Here is a 24,003-nt window from a genome sequence, read left to right on the forward strand (position 1 = left end):
TCACTAGTCAACTATCGGTGGAATTCAAAGTCAGTAGGCTTGAGGCTGTTCTTCTGCATTGTATGAACTTTGCGTTGGTGTTGTTAGCGCAACAGCAGAGAGAGAGAGAGAGAGAGTTAATATAACATCACTTCCATCCACAGCTCCTGTCCTCCTTTGTTTCTCTACTTTCACTTTTCCGCCTTTACTTAGTCTGAGTGTGTATCCTGCAGTCAGGCACTCTATTTCCTCAGACAATTTTATTTTCTCTATGTTACACACATACTGAAACAGGATGAAATGGCCTATACTATAGGAACACGTATACTGTACATATAAGAATATAATCAATATTTGATCATATATCTCCCTCCAGGTTCTGCAGACATAGAAGAGAACATCTGACAGTCCCAACAGCAGTCTAACCCTGAACCCCCATTCCCACCTCCATCTCACCCTCTCACTCACCATGGCTGAGCCCCCGGAACCAGTGCTCTTCCAGGGGCACCCAGTCTCAGCAGCCACCCCCAGCCTGGTGGAGTCCACAGATGTGGAGTGTCCCATCTGCTACCAGGAGTACAACCAGAGCAGCAAGTGTCCTCGCATGCTGGAGTGCCTCCATGTCTTTTGCACCGAGTGTCTCCAGAGGATCCAGCTGTCTCCGTATCCAACTGACCCCTCGGACCCCCAGAGCCCTCCCAGTCCTGCCATCTCCTGCCCCCTTTGCCGCCACCCCACCACGCTGGAGACAGGTGACCCCCTCACCTTGCCCTGCAACTCCCGCATCCTGGCCCAGCTGTCGCCCATGGCCTTCCGCATGCCCACATCTGTGGCCGCCCGACTGGCCACCGTCACCCAGAGGGTGGTCCTCTCCCTGGAGGCCAGCAGGGATTCTCGCTTCATCATCCTGCCCACAGTGAGCCTCCGGGTGGAGCAAATGCACCCCAGCGATAGGCCCCACAGCGGAGGTGGAGGCCTGGTTGATGAGGTGGAGGTGCTGCAGCACCACAGGAGGAACCTGGTATGTGTGCAGCTTCTAGCCGTGGTCTTCTGGGTGTTGTTTGGGGTGACCTGCGTAGTGGTGGTAGTGTTCGGGCCAAGCTTCTTCTGCAACTGAGGGGAGGATGAACACTTTTACATGTATCCTTTCTTCTTTCCTTGATTACTTTCTAAAGTAAGGAAATATTGTATTGTCAAAATATTTGAATATGGCCTCGATCCAGAATGAACTATAGGCCTACCTCAAACAGCCTTGAAACTGTAAATTACAAATATGCTTACAAGATCAAAGTTGATGTATACAGCCTCATAATCAGTTTTAGTTGATGTAAGTAGCGCTAATGTTGTTCAGAAAATTCTGTATACAGCTCTGTTTTTCTGCTATGCACTGATTTAGAGTTCCCTCTAGTGGTGTAATATAGGCCGTTCTCAACTGTGCAGATGGGCATTATGGAGTTGTTATTATTACATTGTACTACAGTCCTTGGCTGTTTATTAAAAGCATTTCATATCTGTTTGATGTTTTGACTTCCACGTGTGTGTGTGTGTGTGTGTGTGTGTGTGTGTGTGTGTGTGTGTGTGTGTGTGTGTGTGTGTGTGTGTGTGTGTTTAGCAAAACGGTTATGATCATGAAGATGAATTATGTTGTGGAATAAAATTCCTGGAATATTTCTACAGACTATTGGATACAGACAGACGGTGGCACGTTGAGCAAAAACGTAAAGGGAGCATACCTGACGTCATACGCCGCGTTGGCTTGTAATAGTCGAGAGAAAAGTTTTAGACCCCCCCTTATGTTTTTGTTGGGGGAGAAGTTGTGGGTAGCGGATCCTGTGAATGTAGCGTGTGCGTGGTTTTTAACCCCTTCGCCGTTAGGGAATTATATTTTTTTCTTTGGGGGATATAAACTAAGGCGATATGTTCGTGATATAAGTAAATGTTAAACTTTTTTATTAGTTCTGGCCAGGGCAAACTCACTGCTGGCTAGTGTTGTAAGAGCACTTCTCCTCACCCCCCTTCTCCCGTTAGCATAGCTAGTGTTAGCTAACTAGCTACCTTTCTCTTCCATAGTTTGTGGTACAGCTGAAAAAAAGTTGCTGGTGAAATGGCGGAAACCAAAATAATATACCACATCGACGAGGAGGAGACGCCGTATTTGGTGAAGATTCAGATTCCTGCCGAAAATATCACTTTGTTGGATTTTAAACAGGTCTTGAACAAGCCCAACTACAAATTCTTCTTTAAGTCTATGGACCAGGACTTCGGGTAAGTGAGAGCCAGTGATGCATGATTGTGCAGGGTCGCGTTGTGGGTTTCAGGCAAATTATGATAATAAAGAAAACCAACCGAGTCCAGTAGTTGATTAGATACGTTGTTGCAAAGTCTATTTATTTTTTACATTACTCCCAAAGACACAAAGGGTGAACTGTTGCTACACTTTGTTAACGTTAGTTACAATAGCTAAGTTAACTAGTAACCATTTAACTACCAACTTGCATGATCCAATGTTGCAAATGAAAGGTGTCATTCAGTAACAAGGTTTACAGATTTTCATGCGAATATTAATAAAACTGCATAAAAATAACATGCGCATTTTCCCACCAGAGATGTTTCTATCAAATTGACCTGTTGCAGCAGATAAAAGGCTTTGCGTGATGACATTGTGCACATAAAAATTCAATGGTGTGCAATTCGGGGCGTTCCTGCCCCACCCCTTCGAGCATCCCAATGGTTCCATCATGAACCCCCCAAGTACCCCATTGGTCTATCCCCCCCCCCCCGGTTCAAAAGGGAAATAAAACTATCAGGTTTTTTTTGTGCCCGCCCCCCGGAGTATGCCTTGCTAGCCAGCTGGTCGCTACCGCCTGCCGAACCCGTGCCCTTACTGTTGTTAACAGAGCTGCGGGAAAACAGTGCCTGCCACTGGGGGCTAAGGACACGTTGTCACCCCGCCTCCCGCTAGCACAGCTGGGGGGAGGATGGGGGATACACCGTGTGCTAGCTATCTTGTTAATTAGCGTCACCGTCTGCTGGTTAGCTAGCACGCAGTGTCACTCTCGCCTGCTGTGTACTGGAGAAAACCGTGCCCGAGTGGCAGAGGGCTGTGGCGACACTGTGTTAGCTAGCTTGCTAGTTAGGGACACTGTTAATTAGCTAGCACACAATGTCCTTCGCTCCCGCCTGCCGAACATCTGACCTCGGCATCGTTGACAGAAATGCAGTAAAACGTTGCCCGTTAGGCAGGGACGAAGGACACTGTTTATCGGTGTACGGCTGGCCAGCTGCTGTTGTCGGCCTCACCCCTTCTGTGGGGTTTATTGGTGGCAGGCATCCAACGTTATTGTGCATTAACACCACCTACTATACTGGAACTCCCCCGCATCTTAAAAATTGACCAATAAAAGTATAAATAGCTGTTCCTGCAGATGCTGAAATGCCCACATGCAGGAATGCCCTGAATTGCAGGTCGCATTTGCACTTTTGTCGTTAATGTCCCATGTAACAAATAAAAAAATACATGTTAAATGGGTTTCCATTGCATTTTCAACTCTACTGATGGTTTTCTCAAACATTTCAAATCAAATTACACATGGCTAGCAGATGTTAATGCAAGTGTAGTGAAATGCTTGTGCTTCTAGTTCCGACAGTGCAGCAATATCTAACAAGTAATCTAACAAATCCACAACAACTACCTAATACACACATCTAAAGGGATGGAATAAGAATATGTACATATAAATATATGGATGAGCGATGACCAAGCGGCATAAGCAAAATGCAAAGGATGGTATAAAATACAGTATATAGATATGATATGAGTAGTTTAAGATATGTAAACATGATTAAAGTTGCATTATTTAAAGTGACTAGTAATCCATTTATTTAAAGTGGCCAATGATTCAAGTCTGTATATAGGCAGCAACCTCTCTGTGTTAGTGATGGCTGTTTAACAGTCTGATGGCCTTGAGATAGAAGCTGTTTTTCAATCTCTCGGTCCCAGCTTTGATGCACCTGTACTGACCTCGCCTTCTGGATGGTAGCGGGGTGAACAGGTACTGGCTTGGGTGGTTGTTGTAATTGATGATCTTTTTGGCCTTCCTGTGACATCGGGTGCTGTAGGTGTCCTGGAGGGCAGGTAGTTTGCCCCCGGTGATGCGTTTTGCGGACCACACCAACCTCCGGAGAGCCCTGCGGTTGAGGGCGGTGCAGTTGCCGTACCAGGCGTTGATACAGCCCGACAAGATGCTCTCAATTGTGCATCTGTAAAAGTGTGTGAGGGTTTTAGGTGACAAGCCATATTTCTTCAGCCTCCTGAGGTTGAAGAGGCATTGTTGCGCCTTCTTCACCACACTGTCTGTGTGCGTGGACCATTTCAGTTTGTCCGTGATGTGTATGCCAAGGAACTTAAAACTTTCCACTTTCTCCACTGATGTCCCGTCGATAGGGGGTTCTCCCTCTGCTGTTTCCTGAAGTCAACGATAATCTCCTTTGTTTTGTTGATGTTGAGTGAGAGGTTGTTTTCCTGACACCACACTCCGAGTGCCCTCACCTCCTCCCTGTAGGCTGTCTCGTCGTTGTTGGTAATCAAGTCCACTACTGTTGTCATCTGCAATCTTGATGATTGAGTTGGAGGCGTGCATGGCCACACAGTCATGGGTGAACAGGGAGTACAGAAGGGGGCTTAGCACGCACCCTTATGGGGCCCCAGTGTTGAGGATCAGCGAAGTGGAGATGTTGTTTCCTACCCTCACCACCTGGGGGTGGCCCATCAGATAGTCCACGACCAAATTGCACAGGGCCTCAAGCTTAATGATGAGCTTGGAGGGTACTATGGTGTTGAATGCTGAGCTGTAGTCAATGAACAGCATTCTTACATGGGTATTCCTCTTATGCAGATGGGATAGGGCAGTGTGATGGCGATTGCATCGTCTGTGGACCTGTTGGGGCGGTATGCAAATTGGACTGGGTCTAGAGTGGAAGGTAAGCTGGAGGTTATATGTTCTTGACTAGTCTCTCAAAGCACTTCATGATGACAGAAGTGAGTGCTACAGGGCGGTAGTCATTTAGTTCAGTTACCTTTGCCTTCTTGGGTACAGGGACAATTGTGGCCATCTTGAAGCATGTAGGGACAGCAGACTGGGATTGGGAGCGATTGAATATGTCCATAAACACACCAGCCAGCTCTTCTGCGCATGCTCTGAGGATGCGGCTAGGGATGCCATCTGGGCCAGCAGCCCTGCGAGGGTTGACACATTTAAATGTCTTACTCACGTCGGCCACGGAGAAGGAGAGGGGGGGCCTGCAGTCCTTGGTAGCGGGCCGTGTTGGTGGCATTGTATTATCCTCAAAGCAGGCAAAGAAGGTGTTTAGTTTGTCCGGAAGCAAGACGTCGGTGTCCGTGACTTGGCTGGTTTTCTTTTTGTAGTCCGTAATTGAATGTGGACCCTGCCACATATGTCTTGTGTCTGAGCCATTGAATTGCGACTTCATTTTGTCCCTATAATGACATTTTGCTTGTTTGATTGCCTTACGGAGGGAATAAGTACACTGTTTATGTTCAGGCCATATTCCCAGTCATCTTTCCATGGTTAAATGCGGTGATTCGCATTTTCAGTTTTGTGCGAATGCCGCCATCTATCCACGATTTTTGGTTAGGGTAGGTGTTAATAGTCACAGAGGGTACAACATCTCCAATGCACTTCCTTATAAACTCACTCACCGAATCAGCTTATAAATCAATGTTATTCTCTGAGGCTGCCCGGAACATTTCCCAGTCTGAGTGATCCAAACAATCTTGAAGCGTAGATTCCGATTGGTCACCAGCATTGAATGGTTCTTGTCACGGGTACATCCTATTTGAGTTTCTGCCTATGGGACGGTAGGAGCAAAATTAAGTCGTGGTCGAATTTACCCAAGGGAGAGCAGGGGAGGGCCTTGTATGCACCAAGGAAGTTAGAGTAGCAGTGATCCAGTGCATTTCCCACGCGAGTGCTACAAACAATGTGCTGATAGAATTTAGGTAGCCTTGTTCTCAAATTTGCTTTGTTAACCTGTTAGGGCTAGGGGGCAGTATTGACACGGCTGGATAAAAAAACGTACCCGATTTAATCTGGTTACTACTCCTGCCCAGTAACTAGAATATGCATATAATTATTGGCTTTGGATAGAAAACACTCCAAAGTTTCTAAAACTGTTTGAATGGTGTCTGTGAGTATAACAGAACTCAAATGGCAGGTCAAAACCTGAGAAGATTCTGTACAGGAAGTACCCTGTCTGACCATTTCTTGGCCTTCTTTGTCATCTCTATCCAAAACAAAGGATCTCTGCTGTTATGTGACACTTCCTACGGCTCCAATGGGCTCTCAGAAGGCGGCAAAAAGCTGAATCGTGGCTTTGCAGGCTCTGGCTGAAAAAAAGTAGCGCGTTTGGGTAGTGGCTGGTTACAGTACTGTGAGACTCAGGCGCGTGCCCGCGTCGACCGAATGCTTTGTTTTCTTTCCTCTGTTTACCTAAACGCAGATTCCCGGTCGGAATATTATCGCTTTTTTACGAGAAAAATGGCATAAAAATTGATTTTAAACAGCGGTTGACATGCTTCGAAGTACGGTAATGGAATATTTAGATATTTTTGGTCACGAATTGCGCCATGCTCGTGACCCTTATTTACACTTCGGATAGTGTCTTGGAACGCACGAACAAAACGCCGCTATTTGGATATAACGATGGATTATTTTGGACCAAACCAACATTTGTTATTGAAGTAGCAGTCCTGGGAGTGCATTCTGACGAAGACAACAAAGGTAATCAAACTTTTGTAATAGTAAATCTGATTTTGGTGAAGGCTAAACTTGCTGGGTGTCTAAATAGCTAGCCCTGTGATGCCGGGCTATCTACTGAGAATATTGCAAAATGTGCTTTCACCGAAAAGCTATTTTAAAATCGGACACCTCGATTGCACAAAGGAGTGCTGTATCTATAATTCTTAAAATAATTATGTTTTTTGTGAACGTTTATCGTGAGTAATTTAGTAAATTCACCGGAGGTTTGCGGGGGGTATGCTAGTTCTGAACGTCACATGCTAATGTAAAAAGCTGGTTTTTGATATAAATATGAACTTGATTGAACAAAACATGCATGTATTGTATAACATAATGTCCTAGGTGTGTCATCTGATGAAGATCATCAAAGGATAATGCTGAATTTAGCTGTCTTCTGGGTTTTTGTGACATTATATGCTAGCTTGAAAAATGGGTGTCTGATTATTTCTGGCTGGGTACTCTGCTGACATAATCTAATGTTTTGCTTTCGTTGTAAAGCCTTTTTGAAATCAGACAGTGTGGTTAGATTAACGAGAGTCTTGTCTTTAAAATGCTGTAAAATAGTCATATGTTTGAGAAATTGAAGTAATAGCATTTCTAAGGTTTTTGAAAATCGCGCCACGGGATTCAACTGGCTGTTGCGTAGGTGGGACGAATTCGTCCCGCCTAGCCCAGAGAGGTTAATCGGTCGACCTCTTATTCTGTTCATAATATTCTCATGCAGGCTATACCCGCACTATCTGCGAGCTGTTGGCTAGAACTCAGAGTTGGCAAATTTGCTACTTAACGCAACATCTTTTTGTGCCAAAACCATCAGTAGAGTTGAAAATGCTATGAAAAGCCGTTTTACTTATTATTTTTTATTCGGTACATGGGAAAACAAATTTTATGTGTACTACGTCAGCACGCACAGACTTATCCGCAACAAGTACATTTGATGGAAACACATCTCTGGTGGGAAAATGTGCATTTTTTATTTATGTAGATTTTAGAATATTCGCGTGAAAATCTGTCGCCAATTAGTTACAAAATTGTCTAGTGGGAGAAAATAAGTGTCATGAGAAGGGGGAAACGCTTGAGTTGATCTAATGTTTGGAATAGGGGTATGTGATTTTATCTTTAGACAGTTAATGCAACAAGGTGACACATTTGGTTGGCCTGTTAGGCTATTTTAATAGTATTTAAGTGAATTCAATAAGCACAATGTTCCGTAACGTTACCCAATGTTGTGTTTGACTGTTGCCTATCAAAGAGGGAGGGGGATGTGGGGGGTCAATGACTGCACAAAGAAAGCCAAACCATCTCTCTATCCATCACACCCCTCCTGATCTCTCATAGCTAAGACCAGGCGAAAATACTAGTATCGAAATATGGGTCAAAGCATAACTTTCGCCATAAATACTGTCTTTACATTGGACACCACAATGAAGAAAAACTCACCCTGGCTGTTCTCATCACTAATTCCCATCTCGCTCTCTCTCCGTGAGCTTGTGAAATCCTCAGCTTTTCTTCCCTTTTGGGAACTGGACCAAGTTTTTGTCTCCCCTAACACCCTAGCTTGGCTGGCTGCAACCCCTGTATTCCTCTCTCTCTCGCTCCTTCTTTTCTCCCATTTAAATCCTCCAGACTGAAAGAGCTGTCTCCTCTCACAATTAATCTTTCTTTGGTGGCTGCCCATCAGTTGTGCACTTCCTTAGGTTGAATGGAATGCATGTTTGTGGTGGAGTTGGACTGATGAGACCTAGGGCTTCTGTTAAACTCATTACTTGCAGTTAAACTGCTTAAGTTTTGTAAAGTTAGTAAAACGTACTTTGATGTCTCTCTCGGATGTTACTGAACGCGAAACCAAAACACCATGTTATGTTATTAAAACAGGCACCAAAACAATGGAATGCTCCTGCTTCATTAGTGGGGCTCCCGGGTGGCACAGCGGTCTACGGCACTGCATCTCAGTGTTAGAGACGTCACTACAGACCCTGGTTCGATTCCAGGCTGTATCAGAACCGGCCGTGATTGGGAGTCCCATAGGGTGGCGCACAATTGGTCCAGCGTCGTTAGGGTTTGGCCGGGGTTGGCCCTCATTGTAAATAAGAATTTATTAACTGACTTGCCTAGTTAAATAAAGGTTAAATCAATTTTTTAAATGTAGTTGTAGTCAAACAGTTGGAAGTGTCTGACTCCTGGGTTCGTTAGACCTACGCCTACTTCTACCACAACCGCAACATTTTGAAACATCTCAAGAGAGTCAGTTACAAGTAGGCTACATTTAAACCCAGCTCAAAGGAGTCAGCTGCCCAATCAAAACAGAGCTAGTCAGCCTGTGTTTGCCTGTTCTGTGTGTGTTTTGTTTCCTGGAGTGTGAGCCAGCTGTCAGACAGGCTGTGTGTGGCAGTCAGAGCAGAGCTGAGCAGTGTGGAACAGAGTAGACCAGATCGGGGACCTGGGGTTGGACAGAGGCCATTTGCTTGGTGTCTGGCCGTGGCAGAATCAACAGGAAGAGAGAGGAGTGGGGTGGGGAAAAGGGGGAGAGGGGTCGGGGTAGTGGAAGTGAATGGTGGTTTTGGGTGTGTTGTGCGAGAGATTAGTAGATGGGAGAAAAAAATGTGTTTGTTTGGGATGTGCGAGGCAAAGAAGTAACTTCTAGGAGGGAGGTGCTGGGCAAGAATTTCGGGTTTTAGGATTCCAAAGGGATTCTGAATTTCCAAGATGTGTTTGTGTTGTTTGAGACATTTTTGAGTGAGTTGGTGAAATAGTTTGAGGTGAGGTCATTTTGTTAGGAATGCTGAGGTATGCAGACTATTACCCTGTTAGGGATAGAATGTTGCATCTGTCCCTTTCTGGATGCAATCTGAGTCTGCCCTCTTAGCAAGAAAGAACAGGATAGACCGAGGGCAAGAGAAAGAGGGCAACCGAAGGCTTGAAAGAGAGCGAGAGATGAGAAACAGGGCACAATAGGGGGTAAAGACGGGTTCTCACATTCACCCACTCCAGCACTGTCACACAAGGCCCGCCTTCCCGGTGCCCACAACAATCTGGCCCTGTGCTGCTTACACTCAAAACAACAGCTGCTCACACTCACCCACAAAACCAACCCTCAACAGCTGCTCACACTCACCCACAAAACCAACACTCAACAACTGCTCACACTCACCCACATAACCAACCCTCAACAGCTGCTCACACTCACCCGCAAAACCAACCCTCAACAGCTGCTCACACTCACCCGCAAAACCAACCCTCAACAGCTGCTTACACTCACCCGCAAAACCAACCCTCAACAGCTGCTTACACTCACCCGCAAAACCAACCCTCAACAGCTGCTTACACTCACCCGCAAAACCAACCCTCAACAGCTGCTTACACTCACCCGCAAAACCAACCCTCAACAGCTGCTCACACTCACCCGCAAAACCAACCCTCAACAGCTGCTCACACTCACCCGCAAAGCCAACCCTCAACAGCTGCTTACAAAACCCCAGAGTGGGGCAGAGCCGACCATACTACACCCCCCGCCACACACGCGCACACACACGCACACAAAATGGTGCATATGTACACACACACACTAGCCAACCAAACCACACACACAAAACATCAGGCGTAGAGGCAAATGAAGATGAAAAAGCTTAGCTGTAAGTCTTTAGTCAGTCAGTTAAATGTTTCCTCTACACAGTACTCATGTCCAGCTCAGGTCCTAAGTACTGCAGTAATAACATAGTGGCTCAGACAGACAAATATTACACAGCAGACTCTGTCTCACTAACGTTGTATAAGTGGATGCAGAGGAAAAGAAGAGTAATGGATTTCTAAGTCTCAAGAACCAATGGCTGGTCCGTGAAGGTTGCAGGGAGTGTGTATCTATCTCCGTTGTGGTTTGGTAAGGACGCTGAGTCATTGGGAAACAAACACAGTGGTGACCTCGTGTTGCTCTTTACGTCGGTCTCTGCATATGGGTTTACAGTAAGTGTTTGTCTCTGTTTTCACTTAGCCTAATCTCTCTCTCTCTCTCTCTTTCTTTCTTTTTTGTTTTGTTTTAGGGTGGTGAAGGAAGAGATCTCAGACGACAGTGCCAAGCTCCCCTGCTTCAACGGACGAGTGGTGTCATGGGTAAGGGCAAACTGGTAGAGGTAGACAGTCCACAGCTATCTTGGACCAGTGAAAGGCCAGCAGTAGAAGGGAGACAGGGGGAATTCCTCCCAACTCTTTTTCCAGGACTGAATTGTAAAAGTCAAGTTCCCAAGTCGGAACAATACTGCTGAATTGGACCTAGCAGTTCAAATGTATCATAAACTGCTCAAAGTGAGCGTTGAACCTGAGCCAGAGATGTAGGCTACAGACTCTGGAAAACTCGGTCTGAGTTTCAGAGTTTAAAACGATCTCCATATTGGCGTCAAGTTCCAAGACCATTACATGATCTTCTAAGAATGCCAATTAGAACGTTATTGTCATGGAACGTTTGGTGCTAACATGGCGGCCATTTCTTTACCGACCTCTGTGGCTATGACCCTGCTTTAACTACTAATAGAACACTGACAAAAACCCACGATCATGAACACCTTGGTCTGTGAATGTAACACTGACAGAACCAAGGTATTTCCTACATCCTCAAATGTGCTAACTTATGATTATATTACCTACCCTAAAGAACATGCAGGAAATGAGTCCTGGAGACAAAACATTGTGACTTGTCCCGGTTGGGAGGAAAACATCTGCTAAGTGCATATGAAGGAGAAGAAACGAGAGAGAGGGATTAAAAGGGTTGGACTAAGAGAGGAGGCCATAGGGACTGACACATGATAGGATGGAGGGTCCCAGAGGGATGACTGCTCTATAGTCGAACAGCCATTTAGAAGAACGAGGGAAGGAAGAGAGCTTAAAGAAAAGAAAGGGGGGAAAAGTGTTCTGTGTCTCTGACACCTTAGAGGGGATATTCAATCAAAACGGCAAACTGGTTTTCAGGGGAAGGTTCAGGACAGAACTCTATCCATGAAACTTGAACACATTTGAATGGATTCTTTGTTCAGTCTCCTTTGTCATAGAGAAATTTAAATGTATAGAAACCCAGAATCTTTGTTGAAAGATAGTTTGTTAGCTTTTTAGCCCCTCTCCAGGCAGACTGGTCTGTGCAGGAGTATGTTGGGTCTGTAGGGAGTAGGTAATTGGACGCCTTTGCGCAAGGTTAGGGATGGGCAACTGGCGGCCCTTTGAGTAAAAAAAAAAACGTAAGTTAACCCCCCCAAAAATTTACTGACAACAAAAAAAAACGAAAATAATAATTCCTCTTCTTCCTCCTGATTTACATTTTTTTATCCTCCATCCTCACTATCATCGCCTTTCAACTCCTTTTCCCCTCTTTCCCTCCTCTGTCCACCCCCTCCAAATCTCTGTCTCTCCCGCCGCTCTCCTCAGTTGGTTTCATCAGACACGCCAGGAGCAGCAGAGCCTGTATCACCAGTCCTTCCTCCACCCCCAGCAGAAGTCCGGCCCCCGCCCTCACCCCCTCCTCCTCTCCCACCCCCACCTGTCGAGAGGACTGGGGGCATCGGTGACTCCAGACCCCCATCGTTCCAGTACGTGCGCACACCCTCTCCCACAGTCCCAAATAATCAGTGTTCTACTCTAATGTGTCTCGTACTGTATCTAACGTATTCTATGACAGAATACCTCAGTCACTCCAGCTATCATGTTACCTACTGTTAAATACAACGGCCCATTTGAACATGATCTTTAGCTTGTGCTGCCCATTGACAGTAAGCACCTGGTCTGGGAACAGGTTCTAGTTACTATCTGTCTAGGTTATAATACACCGCAAACCTGGGTTCAGATAGTATTTAAAATCATTAGCTGCACTGTATTCAGTTTTCCTGGTGCAATGGGACCAGTGGAATGGCCCCAAAAGTACAAACCCGCCCATCTAGCACTCAAGGCAGACTAAAGTAATCACTCAAAGTTCTTGAAAATTAAGATTTCAAGTACTATTTGAACCCAGTTGTGATATACAGTACCTTTACTAGGCTTGATCCATTGCTTCCTATTCATACACGTCCTCATAGGTCGTAATACGATCTGTGTTGTAGCCTATATTATTAGACGTTAGGTGTGCGCTGCTATTTGTGTTTTATTAGTAATGCATGTCACAGAGCCAACACACAATACCATCTTTCATTCACCCATAGAATTCGAATGAGTAGAATGGACGTTCTCGTTCAGGCAATTCTATGTTTTCCCTACTTTAACCCTCTCCCCTATGCAGTCCCAATGCAGCAGGCAGTGTGGAGAACCTGGACGACCAGACAGAAACAGAGTCTGTGGTGTCCTTCAGGAGAGAGAGACCCAGACACAGGGAGGCCATGGAGCAACATGGTGAGCACTCTGCACTGCCCGCTCTACTGTCACATGATGGTTTCCACTAGATCGAACAGCCACAAAGTCAAAATGGCTAATAGACCAGCCACAAAGTCAAAATGGTTAAATTGTAAAAACTAATGAAAACAAGGTTGTTATTTTTGGTCCTAATTTAAGGTTAGGCATAAGGTTAGCAGTGTGGTTAAGGTTTAAAATCTCATTTAAAAAATATACGTTTTTTTAAATATGCAGGGTTTAGGACTTTGTGGCTGTGGTAACTATTGACGAACCATGATGGAACAGCACTGGGTCATGTTCAGTAGGGCACTGTAATGGAACATTTTGCAATGGAAAATGACAATGAGTGTTTCTTATTGGGCAATGTCAGGCTTCCCGTTTCAAAATGTTTTGTGTCTACTGAACGCAACCCTTGTTCTAGTGGTAATAGCATGAATAAACAACATGAATAACATGAAATCCATAGTTAACCCTCTATCTCTCTTCCTCTTTTCCCCCCCCCGCTCTCCTATCTCTCTCTCAATCTCTGGTGCGTCAGGGCCTAGGATGAACGGCCAGAGCCGCATGGAGCGCCACCTAGCGGGCTATGAGAGCGCTACCACGGTGATGAGCAGCGAGCTGGACACGACCAGTTTCTGTGACTCTGAGGATGACGACACCATGAGCCGGTTCAGCAGCTCCACAGAGCAGAGCACGGCGTCCAGGCTGCTCAAACGCCACCGCAGGCGCAAGAAACAGCGCCCGCCCAGGCTAGAAAGGGTAATGAATGCACTAGTCCTTCTTCCCTCTCTTCATTTTTGACTTAAGTCTGCGACATAAACCGTTTTAAGTCAGAAATATCCCATTCTGCGTTGGAATTGATTGTGTTTTCCCTTTTTCTTGTCCCAGGCGTCGTCGTTCAGCAGTGTGACGGACTCCACCATGTCTCTAAACATCATCACCGTCACGCTCAACATGGGTCAGTACCGTTTCTCCGTCTGTTCTCCGACACCACTCTCCTTCTCATGTCATCCGTTTTTACATCTTCCACCCATCTCTCTGACCCTCTCTCTGACTGTCGAGCTCGTTATTTTAGACCACCTAACCAGTACTCTGCGCGTCCATTTTGGAAAAACCTCCATTCGTTCTGGAAATAGCTGGGTGAAACCTGCCTGATCTTTGCAATAGCTCACATTCTGTGAAGTGAAACAAAACGTAAGCGCTCAGTGTGCTTTACCGGGCTATAGACATCCGCCCCTCCCAACACGTTTCTGCCCTGTGACCTGAACTCCATGTCTCAGCACCGCTTCCTCCCCTCTCTCCCCCTGTCACGTCTCTGTCCTTCTGTCGTCACTTGCTGTCACACCAACTCTTACCACCACCTCTCAGAGGTTCTTTATCTCAGGGAACTTTCTTCCTAAAAGTTTTAAGATGAAATAACCGATATCCTCTTCCCTCCCACAGAGAAGTATAACTTCCTAGGCATCAGCATCGTGGGCCAGAGTAACGAGAGAGGGGACGGGGGAATCTATATCGGTTCCATCATGAAGGGAGGGGCCGTGGCCGCCGACGGACGCATCGAACCCGGGGACATGCTGCTTCAGGTGTGTGTGTGTGTGTGTGTGTGACTGACGGGTAACAAGATAGCCATATATAACGGGTGATTGCTTACATGAGGTATTTGTTCTCGAGTTAGGATTGGACCGTTCATATCGACGGACTCTCTTTCTCCCTCAAGGTGAACGACATCAACTTTGAGAACATGAGCAACGACGACGCGGTGCGCGTGCTGAGGGAGATCGTACACAAACCAGGGTGCGTTTCAGACCTAGGGACATCAGTACATTTACACAGTCGAGCCCTTTTGTCTACGCTCAATGGGAAATGCCAGTTGACATGCGATGATGACCTGTCCTTCCGTCTCTCCCTCAGGCCGATCATCCTGACGGTGGCTAAGTGCTGGGACCCGTCACCTCAGGGCTACTTCACCCTCCCCCGCAGTGAGTAGCAGCCTGCACGCCTCGTCTCTACCATAGAGTTGTACAGCTACTCTGTCTCTATGGTCTTTGACACTGGGTGTACATAACATTAGGAACAGCTTCCTAATATTGAGTTGCACTCCTTTTTCCCCCTCAGAACAGCCTCAATGTGTCGGGGAATGGACTCTACAAGGTGTCAAAGTGTTCCACAGGGATATTGGCCCATGTAGACTCCAATGCTTCCCACAGTTGTGTCAAGTTGGCTGGATATCCTTTGGTGGTGGACCATTCTTGATACACACGGGAAATTGTTGAGCGTGAAAAACCCAGCAGCGTTGCAGTTCTGACACACTCAAACTGGTGCCCCTGGCACTTAAATCTTTTCTTCTCCCTTCACCCTCTGAATGGTACACATACACAATCCATGTCTCAATTGTCTCCAGGCTTAAAAATCCTTCTTTAACCTGTCTCCTCCCCTTCATCTACACGGATTTGAAGTGGATTTAACAAGTGACATCAATAAGGGATCATAGCTTTCACCTGGATTCACCTGGTCAGTCTATGTCATGGAAAGAGCAGCTGTCCCTAATGTTTTGTATAGTGGAGCCATCAATACTTTATGCTATGAAATGCCAAAGGAATTACGTTTGAGATCTCGTCTCCCCCTTCGCTGTAGATGAGCCGATCCGGCCCATAGACCCAGCAGCATGGGTGAGCCATTCGGTAGCCCTGGCGGGGGCCTACCCTCCCTACACCGGCAGCTCTGCTCTCAGCACCATCACCACCACCTCTGTCACTGAGACAGAACGTGAGTACCGCATGCTCTTTCTTTTTTTCTTATCTACTCTCTCTCTTTAGCTACTCTCCATATTACCACTCTCTTTTCAACTTTCTCACTCTTTTAAACTCCTCCATTTACCTTCTCGCTCTTTCTCTCTCCACTTGACTGACCCCAGTCTACTCTCTCTTGTCTCCTTCTCTGTTTCTCTAATTTCTGCCCTCCTCCCTCTCTCTGGTATCTTTTATTTTATTGTGGTCCATCCATTCCTTTGTCGCGTGTCAGGCGTTTTATACCCTGCCTTGGCACAGGAAGCACCGGCCACATCTGTCTTTCTCTTCTAGTCTACAGTTTTTTTATGTGGTCAATGATGGCTGTCTACCTCCCTACGTTTTTATCCACCCCTTTCTAAACTCAGCAGAAAAAGAAACGTCCTCACTGTCAACTGCGTTTATTTTCAGCAAACTTAACATGTGTAAATATTTGTATGAACATAAGATTCAACAACTGAGACATAAACTGAACAAGCTCCACAGACATGTGACGAACAGAAATTGAAAAATGTGCCCCTGAACAAAAGGGGGGTAAAAATCTAATGTAACAGTCAGTATCTGGTGTGGCCACCAGCTGCATTAAGTATGGCAGTGCATCTCCTCCTCATGGACTGCACCAGATTTGCCAGTTCTTGCTGTGAGATGTTACCCCACTCTTCCACCAAGGCACCTGCAAGTTCCCAGACATTTCTGGGGAGAATGGCCCTAGCCCTCACCCTCCGATCCAACAGGTCTCAGACGTGCTCAATGGAATTGAGATCCGGGCTCTTTGCTGGCCATGGCAGAACACTGACACTCCTGTCTTGCAGGAAATCACGCACAGAACGAGCAGTATGGCTGGTGGCATTGTCATGCTGGAGGGTCATGTCAGGATGAGCCTGCAGGAAGGGTACCACGAGGGAGGAGGATGTCTTCCCTGTAACGCACAGCGTTGAGATTGCCTGCAATGACAACAAGCTCAGTCCGATGATGCTGTGGCACACCCTCCACCCCCAAATTGATCCTGCTCCAGAGTACAGGCCTCGGTGTAACACTCATTCCTTCGACGATAAACGCGAATCCGACCATCACCCCTGGTGAGACAAAATCACGACTGGTCAGTGAGAGCACTTTTTGCCAGTCCTGTCTGGTCCAGCGATGGTGGGTTTGTGCCCATAGGCGACGTTGTTGCCGGTGATGTCTGGTGAGGACCTGCCTTACAACAGGCCTACAAGCCCTCAATCCAGCCTCTCTCAGCCAATTGCGGACAGTCTGAGCACTGATGGAGGGATTGCGTGTTCCTGGTGTAACTTGGGAAGTTGTAGTTGCCATCCTGTACCTGTCCCGCAGGTGTGATGTTCAGATGTACCGATCCTGTGCAGGTGTTACACGTGGTCTGCCACTGTGAGGACGATCAGCTACGTCTCACAGTATGGACATTGGAATTTATTTCCCTGGCCACATCTGCAGTCCTCATGCCTCCTTGCAGCATGCCTAAGGCACGTTCACACAGATGAGCAGGGACCCTGGGCATCTTTCTTTTAGTGTTTTTCAGAGTCAATAGAAAGGCCTCTTTAGTGTCCTAAGTTTTCATAACTGTGACCTTAATTGACTACCAAGCTGTTAGTGTCTTAACGACCGTTCCACAGGTGCATGTTCATTATTTGTTTATGGTTGATTGAACAAGCATGGGAAACAGTGATTAAACCCTTTGCAATGAAGATCTGTGAAGATATTTTGATTTTTACGAATTATCTTTGAAAGACAGGGTCCTCAAAAAGGGACATTTCTTTTTTTGCTGAGTTTATATCTCTCTCTCCTCAATCCTACCCCCCTTTCTCTCCTTTTATTTCTCCCTCTATCTTCTTCCTTTTCTTTATTTCTCTCTCCCCCTCTCTTTCTCCCTCCTTTTCAATATCTCTTACTTTTCAATATCTCTTACTCCTTACTCTATCGCTCCAGGTTTTGATGACTTCAACCTGTCCCTCCACTCTGACATGGCATCGGTGGCTAAGGCCATGGCCTCCCCAGAGTCTGGCCTGGAGGTCAGAGACAGGATGTGGCTCAAGATCACCATCCCCAATGCCTTCCTGGGTGAGTTAGAGCATTGGGGGGGGTTAAGAGGGCCATAGTCAGGCCTCTGTATCAAAATAATAAAGGGACATTTAAAGGGATCAAACGAATGACAAACTCTTTTCTCTCTCTCTCTCTCTCTCTCTCTCTCTCTCTCTCTCTCTCTCTCTCTCTCTCTCTCTCGTGTGTGTGTTTGTGTCTATCTCCAGGTTCTGATGTGGTGGAGTGGCTGTACCACCACATCGAGGGCTTCCAGGACCGCCGCGAGGCCAGGAAGTATGCCAGCAACCTGCTGAAGGCCGGCTTCATCCGCCACACGGTCAACAAGATCACCTTCTCAGAACAATGTTACTACATCTTCGGAGACTTCAGCGACTGTGAGAACTGTGAGTACCAGGGGGCCACTTATGCTGGAGAAAAATCACTTTGATTGCTTGGATTCTTTTGTTTGAATTAATTTATTTGTGGAAAGGTTAATGCCTATGTCTTCTTAATAGTTGTAAGAGCTTATTCAAACCCTTTGGCCAAATTAGTTATTCAACCAGTTAAAGTTTAACTCGCTCTCCTCGCCCCCTCCCTCCTTACTTCTCTCCTCCCCGTCCCCCTCAGACATGGCCAACCTGTCCCTGATTGACAACGACGGCTCCAGCGGGGCCTCCGACCAGGACACCCTGGGCCCCTTGCCCCTCCCGGGGGCCACACCTTGGCCCCTGCTACACTCCTTCCCCTCCTTCCAGTACCCCCACCCCCACCCCTACTCCAGCCAGCCCCCACCCTACCACGAGCTGTCCAGCTACAGCTTCGCTCCAGGCAGCACGGGCACAGCCAGTCAGCACAGTGAAGGTAAGACTAAGGGGAGAGGTAGGGAAAGAGGGCCAGGGAGGGTGTCACATTGGTGGCCAATGTCCAAATTGTGACTGCATTGTGACTGCATTATGGAAACTAAAGAAATAACCATAAATGTGTGAGAGCTGGCAGTTCTAATCAGTTCTAACCCCTGTGTTTATCCCCCTAGGGAGCCGGAGCAGTGGGTCAACGCGGAGCGAGGGGGGTGAGAGGCGACGAGGCAGTAAGGGGGGTCAAGGCAGTACGGCGGGAGGAGGAGGAGGAGAAAAGTCCCCCTCTGGAGGAGGGGAAGGGGGGGACTCTCGCTCGGGCAGCGGCAGCGAATCGGAATACTCAGTCCGCAGCAGCCTGAGGCGGGGCCATGGCTCGGCCACACCTAGCGAGCACAGCCACTCCTCCCAGCGCTCGCATCATCACCATCACCGCATGCCACCGCCCCCCCACATGTCGCCCTATCCCCCGGGGATGCCCATGCCCTACAACCCTATGATGGTGATGATGGTGCCACAGCACCCACACCCACACATGGGACCCCCAAACATGGGACACCCCCACCAGTACCCCCAGCAGCACCCCTCGGTCCCCATGCACCCGGGCATGGGCCCCTCTGTTCCTGGAGGACCACCCGGGGCCCCCCCAACCCGTGACCTGGGCTCTGTTCCCCCCGAGCTGACGGCCTCGCGCCAGTCCTTCCACCTAGCCATGGGCAACCCCAGCGAGTTCTTTGTGGATGTCATGTAGTCTGATGATGTGTGTGAAGTGAGTGACCATTGATGTGAGGTTTAGGAGTGTTTCACTCTTTGGGGACTGAATATTCTAGTCTATGCTGGTAATTAACTTGTGGTCTGATTAGGACCTAGTAGATTGGTGTCACTCATTTCTTGTCTGGTAAGAACAGGGTTCAACAGTGAGTCAGAGGAATTTTGGCACAGTATCATAAAAGACATGAAATGCATCACGTCTGGCTTCCCTTTTCTGAATATACTGGCATACTGTATTTTGACTTGCAACTCCAAAACATGCTGCTGGACTCTCCATGTCAGAAAAGCAACTCTTCTCGTTTCATTTAAAACGTGTGTGTATTGGTTTAGTTCTGCTTCTGAAATCACCGATTTTTGAAAATCACATTTTATTGGTCACATACACATATTTAGCAGATGTTATTGCAATTGTAGTGAAATGCTTGTGTTCCTAGCTCCAACATTTAGTTAATAGCGTTTGGCTGACTGGGTGGGTGTGAGTAACTGTAGTGGTCGTTCATTGAAAGGACTGAAGTAACGAACTGGCCAAATGAGCTGTCGCCAAGTGTACTGAGAGGACTCGGACAGTAGAGGGCGCCACTTGCTCTTTTATATTGGGGGAGGTGAAATTGATCATGTTTCTAAATTTACCTGAGTGTTGATAGTGGCATTTGGGGCTGTTTCACGTGACTCATGAGTGCCTTATTTTCAGCCATTAGCCTCCTAAAAGACATGTATGAAATGTATTCTGTCTCAAGACCATTCTTTTTTTCATGAATTTGTGTGCCAACTAGTTTTTATTGTATTATTTTTGCATTTGTATTTTTGCCTTTGTATATATCTATAATAACTCCCATGTAAATGCAATAGAATAGTGAACTTGTGAAGCTAGAGGTCAAACAATGACAGACAAACTTCTGTCTGGCAATCAGAGGATAAAGACCTCAAATGACAAGAATGGGTACCATGTCTAGGACTATGTGGTATAACAAATGGTACTTCAGGCTGACAAAGGCACACCAAAAACTACTTTTGGGATTGAATCATGAGTTCTCTCTTCAAATAACTGTGATTTTCCCCCCTCATCCTCTTGCCTCATATTTTGTATGTTAATGACACGCATAAGCATCCATTTTGTACGAAGGAATATATAGAAGATGACAACGATGATGTATAACCGAACCATAAAGGTGCTAAATGAAGTATGGCAGTGTCACCTTGGTGTCTTTCTTGTTTGATTTCATTATTGTCACTTTTTGTTTCTGTATTTTAGAATAAATTTGTAACAGACTGAAATTGAAAGACTTTTTTTTTTTTTTTTTTACAATATCTTGTGAATGTAAATAGATTTTAGAGAAATATTAATGTGCACCAACTTTACAGAACAGTAGATGGCGCTATGGCATGCATTTTCTTTGAAGAAGTTTAATTTTCTTGACTCTTCCCACTTTGAAATAAGGAAACCAGACTTTCTCGTGCTGCCGAAGTCTGGGGTGTATTCATTAGTCGGATTCTGTTGCAAAACGTTTTGCAACAGAAGCCGTTAATTCCAAACGAAAAACGTGAGTTTCTATTGGACAAATTCAAGTAGTTCCTTCCCCATGCACGACCTGTGGGTTGGCATCACCGTGGGTGTTCATCGGCTTCAAGGGCATCCTGCTGTATGGCAACCCTGCCCAGAAAGAGAAGTACCTGCCCAAACTAGGCACATGTTAGAACCAGACAAAGACCCTATAGGTTGAAACGTGGCATTAAATAAACTGAGCGTTCAACAGTGCGTGAGTATTTATTTATCTTTCAAGAAAGCTGAAGCTAGTATCATATTTTTTTTATAGAAAGAATGGTGTGAAAGCTTAGTCGAACTCATTCGACTAATGTGCTTCAGACTGGCATAGTCTTTGTATCGCGCTGTGGATCAAATCCTTTTTTTTACCCCTTGAGAGAGAGAGGCGTTCTGTCTGACTCAGCCGGACAGTGGTTCTGATGATGCTTCTATTACGTCCTTCACCCTCAACAGATCTGGACCAGGTAGTTGGGCGAATGCCCGCACACGCATATGAGGAAGTTTTCCTGACAAACACATCCCCCTAGTCCAGATCAGTTATATCCACATGGGAGCCGTGTGGTTCACTGTGCTTTCACAATTTATCCCGGCCGTTCTCGGGTTTACATTTCCTATTTTACTGTCCCTCACAGCAATGGAGGCCTGACTGAGTACTAGTGCAAACAAACCACCCCTGACTTTACAGTAGTACTCACTAGCTTGACTATTCTGAATGTCAGAATATCGTCATATGCACGAACTGTTTCGGATGGGAAGCATGACATGCCTTTAGGGGAAACGGCACCACTGTTCGCCCCACAGCCTTGGTTATTGTTTTTGTTGTAGAACTGAGCGTCGCACTAAAAAAATGGCAGTATTAATGCTGCTGTTTTATCACGCGTGCAATGATGTCAGAGTTTTTTTAGTGTTTGCAGTAACTTCCTTGTTGTAATATTCCATACGGACGTTTCAGTTTCACCACCCTTACGAAAAAAGATTGCAGTTAGAGTGCAGTATAACTGCAGTACGCTGCAAATACTGCATCCAAAATGTTTCTTTTTTTTACTGCAGAAATGTTGCAGTTCAACTGTAGTACACTGCAGTTATTCTGCAAATACTGTGTCCAAAATACCGATGTAAAGACAGTTCCAGGTTGGATATTCGCCGGATATTCGCCTGTAGTCTTCATTACGTCCACCAACTGCGGTTAGGGACCGTCAACGTAGTGACAAATCACATTTTTCAAATTTCAATAGCTATTTAACCATCACTCCTAAAACTTTCAAAACTGGTTCTAGCTAACCCGATGGCATAGAGACATATTGCACACATTTCTTTTTTGTCGATTTACATCTCGCACTATTTTAAATTTATTTATTTACATTTTTGAATTTCAATATGTGACCTAATGACTTCAAACAAGGTTCAGAATGTCCACTGACTACCTTTCTATATTGCACACCCTTTAGTTTGTCCATTTTCATCTCGCATGTTTTTACATGAATTTTTCAAAATGTAATATTGCAATAGCTCCTTGGTCATGTGACCTAGGGACTTCAAACAAGGTTCAGAATGTACACTGAGTGGGCCTACACATTGCACACCCTTTAGTTTGTCCATTTTCATCTCACATGATTTTACATACATTTTTCAAAATGTACGATTTCAATAGCTCCTTGTTCATGTGACCCGACTTCAAACATGGTGCAGAATGTACCCTTCTATATTGCACACTCTTGTTTGTGTACTGTAAAATCACACGGTGTAACGTACATTTTTCATAGTTTTAAATATTAATAGCTCCTTGGTCATGTCAATTACACACTACTGTGCAGTGGATATACACCCATATTGCATAACCTCTAGTTATGTCTCTTCTATATTGTTGTACATTAATATTAGTTTGACAATTAGGGGGTTCAGTCCAGTGTTGTGTTTACCCTTTTCTTTAATATTTATCTATAATAATTGGTAGTTCTAAGTACTTATTTTCCTTGTTTTTTCCCCCACAGTATTTAACAGCGGTACACAATAGGAGAGAGACAGATATCTCCTTTCGCAGTTAATATCAATCATAAAGGTGAATGCACCAATTTGTAAGTCGCTCTGGATAAGAGCGTCTGCTAAATGACTTAAATGTAAATGTAATAAAGGAAAAGGGTAAAGTACGAGAGTCATGCTATTAATTGTCCAAAGCAGGGATGGAGAGTGAGCTGATGAGGTAGGCTGCAGTGGGTTTGCTGGTCAATACATATACTGAACATGTAACCACAGTAATGGTGGCCAGTAAATCAATGAATAAAAATGTAATATTGACAAATTAAACAGAAATTGTAGACCTTTAATCTTTTCCAACATGTCAACAGACACTTAACTTCAAATAAGTATGAAACATTTCACAGTGTTAACTTTCTCTTTATCCCTGGTTGATGTACATTTCAGAGCGTCTTCAGTGTGGATGGGGTATATCATACATTTTCAACAACAAAGACAGCACTTCCAGTTTGTGTTCTTTACTCTGTTGACCTCTTGTCTTCATTCCTAGTTACAGCACATGGAACCACCGTTGGCATGCAAAACATTCAATCTAAAACAAAACAAAGCGTAACACGTTATAAATAATAGCAAATATCAATGCAGTACGACGAATGGCGAATTAGCCATCCATTGTGTTATATCATAAATTGTCTTACATGCCGTCACAGTTGTCAAAGATTATAAACATGTTAAATAAAGTTACTAACCCAGTCAGTCTTTGGGCCACATCCAGGTTCTTTATCAGTGGCACACATGAAGCATTTACATTTAAATTTTAGTAGACGCTCTTATCCAGAGCGACTTACAGTAGTGAATGCATACATTTCATACATTTT

General features: G+C 45.5%; 2 protein-coding genes across 2 annotated transcripts; both read left to right on the forward strand.

Moving 5' to 3' along the window:
* Positions 1-261: 261 nt before the first annotated feature.
* On the forward strand, positions 262-1,418 carry si:ch73-335l21.2 (E3 ubiquitin-protein ligase rnf152-B). Its single transcript, XM_014206947.2, has one exon. The coding sequence runs from the start codon at positions 449-451 to the stop codon at positions 1,094-1,096; it is 648 nt and encodes a 215-aa protein (XP_014062422.1). The 5' UTR covers positions 262-448; the 3' UTR covers positions 1,097-1,418.
* Positions 1,419-1,757: 339 nt separating this feature from the next.
* On the forward strand, positions 1,758-20,883 carry dvl2 (dishevelled segment polarity protein 2). Its single transcript, XM_014206899.2, has 14 exons — positions 1,758-2,244; positions 10,835-10,904; positions 12,207-12,367; positions 13,051-13,160; positions 13,699-13,919; positions 14,049-14,118; positions 14,604-14,743; positions 14,878-14,954; positions 15,072-15,139; positions 15,795-15,926; positions 17,891-18,022; positions 18,211-18,387; positions 18,611-18,844; positions 19,017-20,883. The coding sequence occupies exons 1-14, from the start codon at positions 2,084-2,086 to the stop codon at positions 19,586-19,588; spliced, it is 2,325 nt and encodes a 774-aa protein (XP_014062374.1). The 5' UTR covers positions 1,758-2,083; the 3' UTR covers positions 19,589-20,883.
* Positions 20,884-24,003: the final 3,120 nt, after the last annotated feature.

This window comes from Salmo salar, chromosome ssa07, assembly GCF_905237065.1.
Source record: "Salmo salar chromosome ssa07, Ssal_v3.1, whole genome shotgun sequence".
In the NCBI taxonomy this organism is placed as follows: domain Eukaryota; kingdom Metazoa; phylum Chordata; class Actinopteri; order Salmoniformes; family Salmonidae; genus Salmo; species Salmo salar.

Excerpts from the sequence above, each read along its gene's own strand:
- si:ch73-335l21.2 (XM_014206947.2), top strand. The coding sequence starts at position 449 with ATGGCTGAGCCCCCGGAACCAGTGCTCTTCCAGGGGCACCCAGTCTCA.
- dvl2 (XM_014206899.2), top strand. The coding sequence starts at position 2,084 with ATGGCGGAAACCAAAATAATATACCACATCGACGAGGAGGAGACGCCG. Across the intron at positions 10,905-12,206 it reads ACGGACGAGTGGTGTCATGG|TTGGTTTCATCAGACACGCC; the intron begins GTAAGGGCAAAC and ends CGCTCTCCTCAG. Across the intron at positions 13,920-14,048 it reads GCCCGCCCAGGCTAGAAAGG|GCGTCGTCGTTCAGCAGTGT; the intron begins GTAATGAATGCA and ends TTCTTGTCCCAG.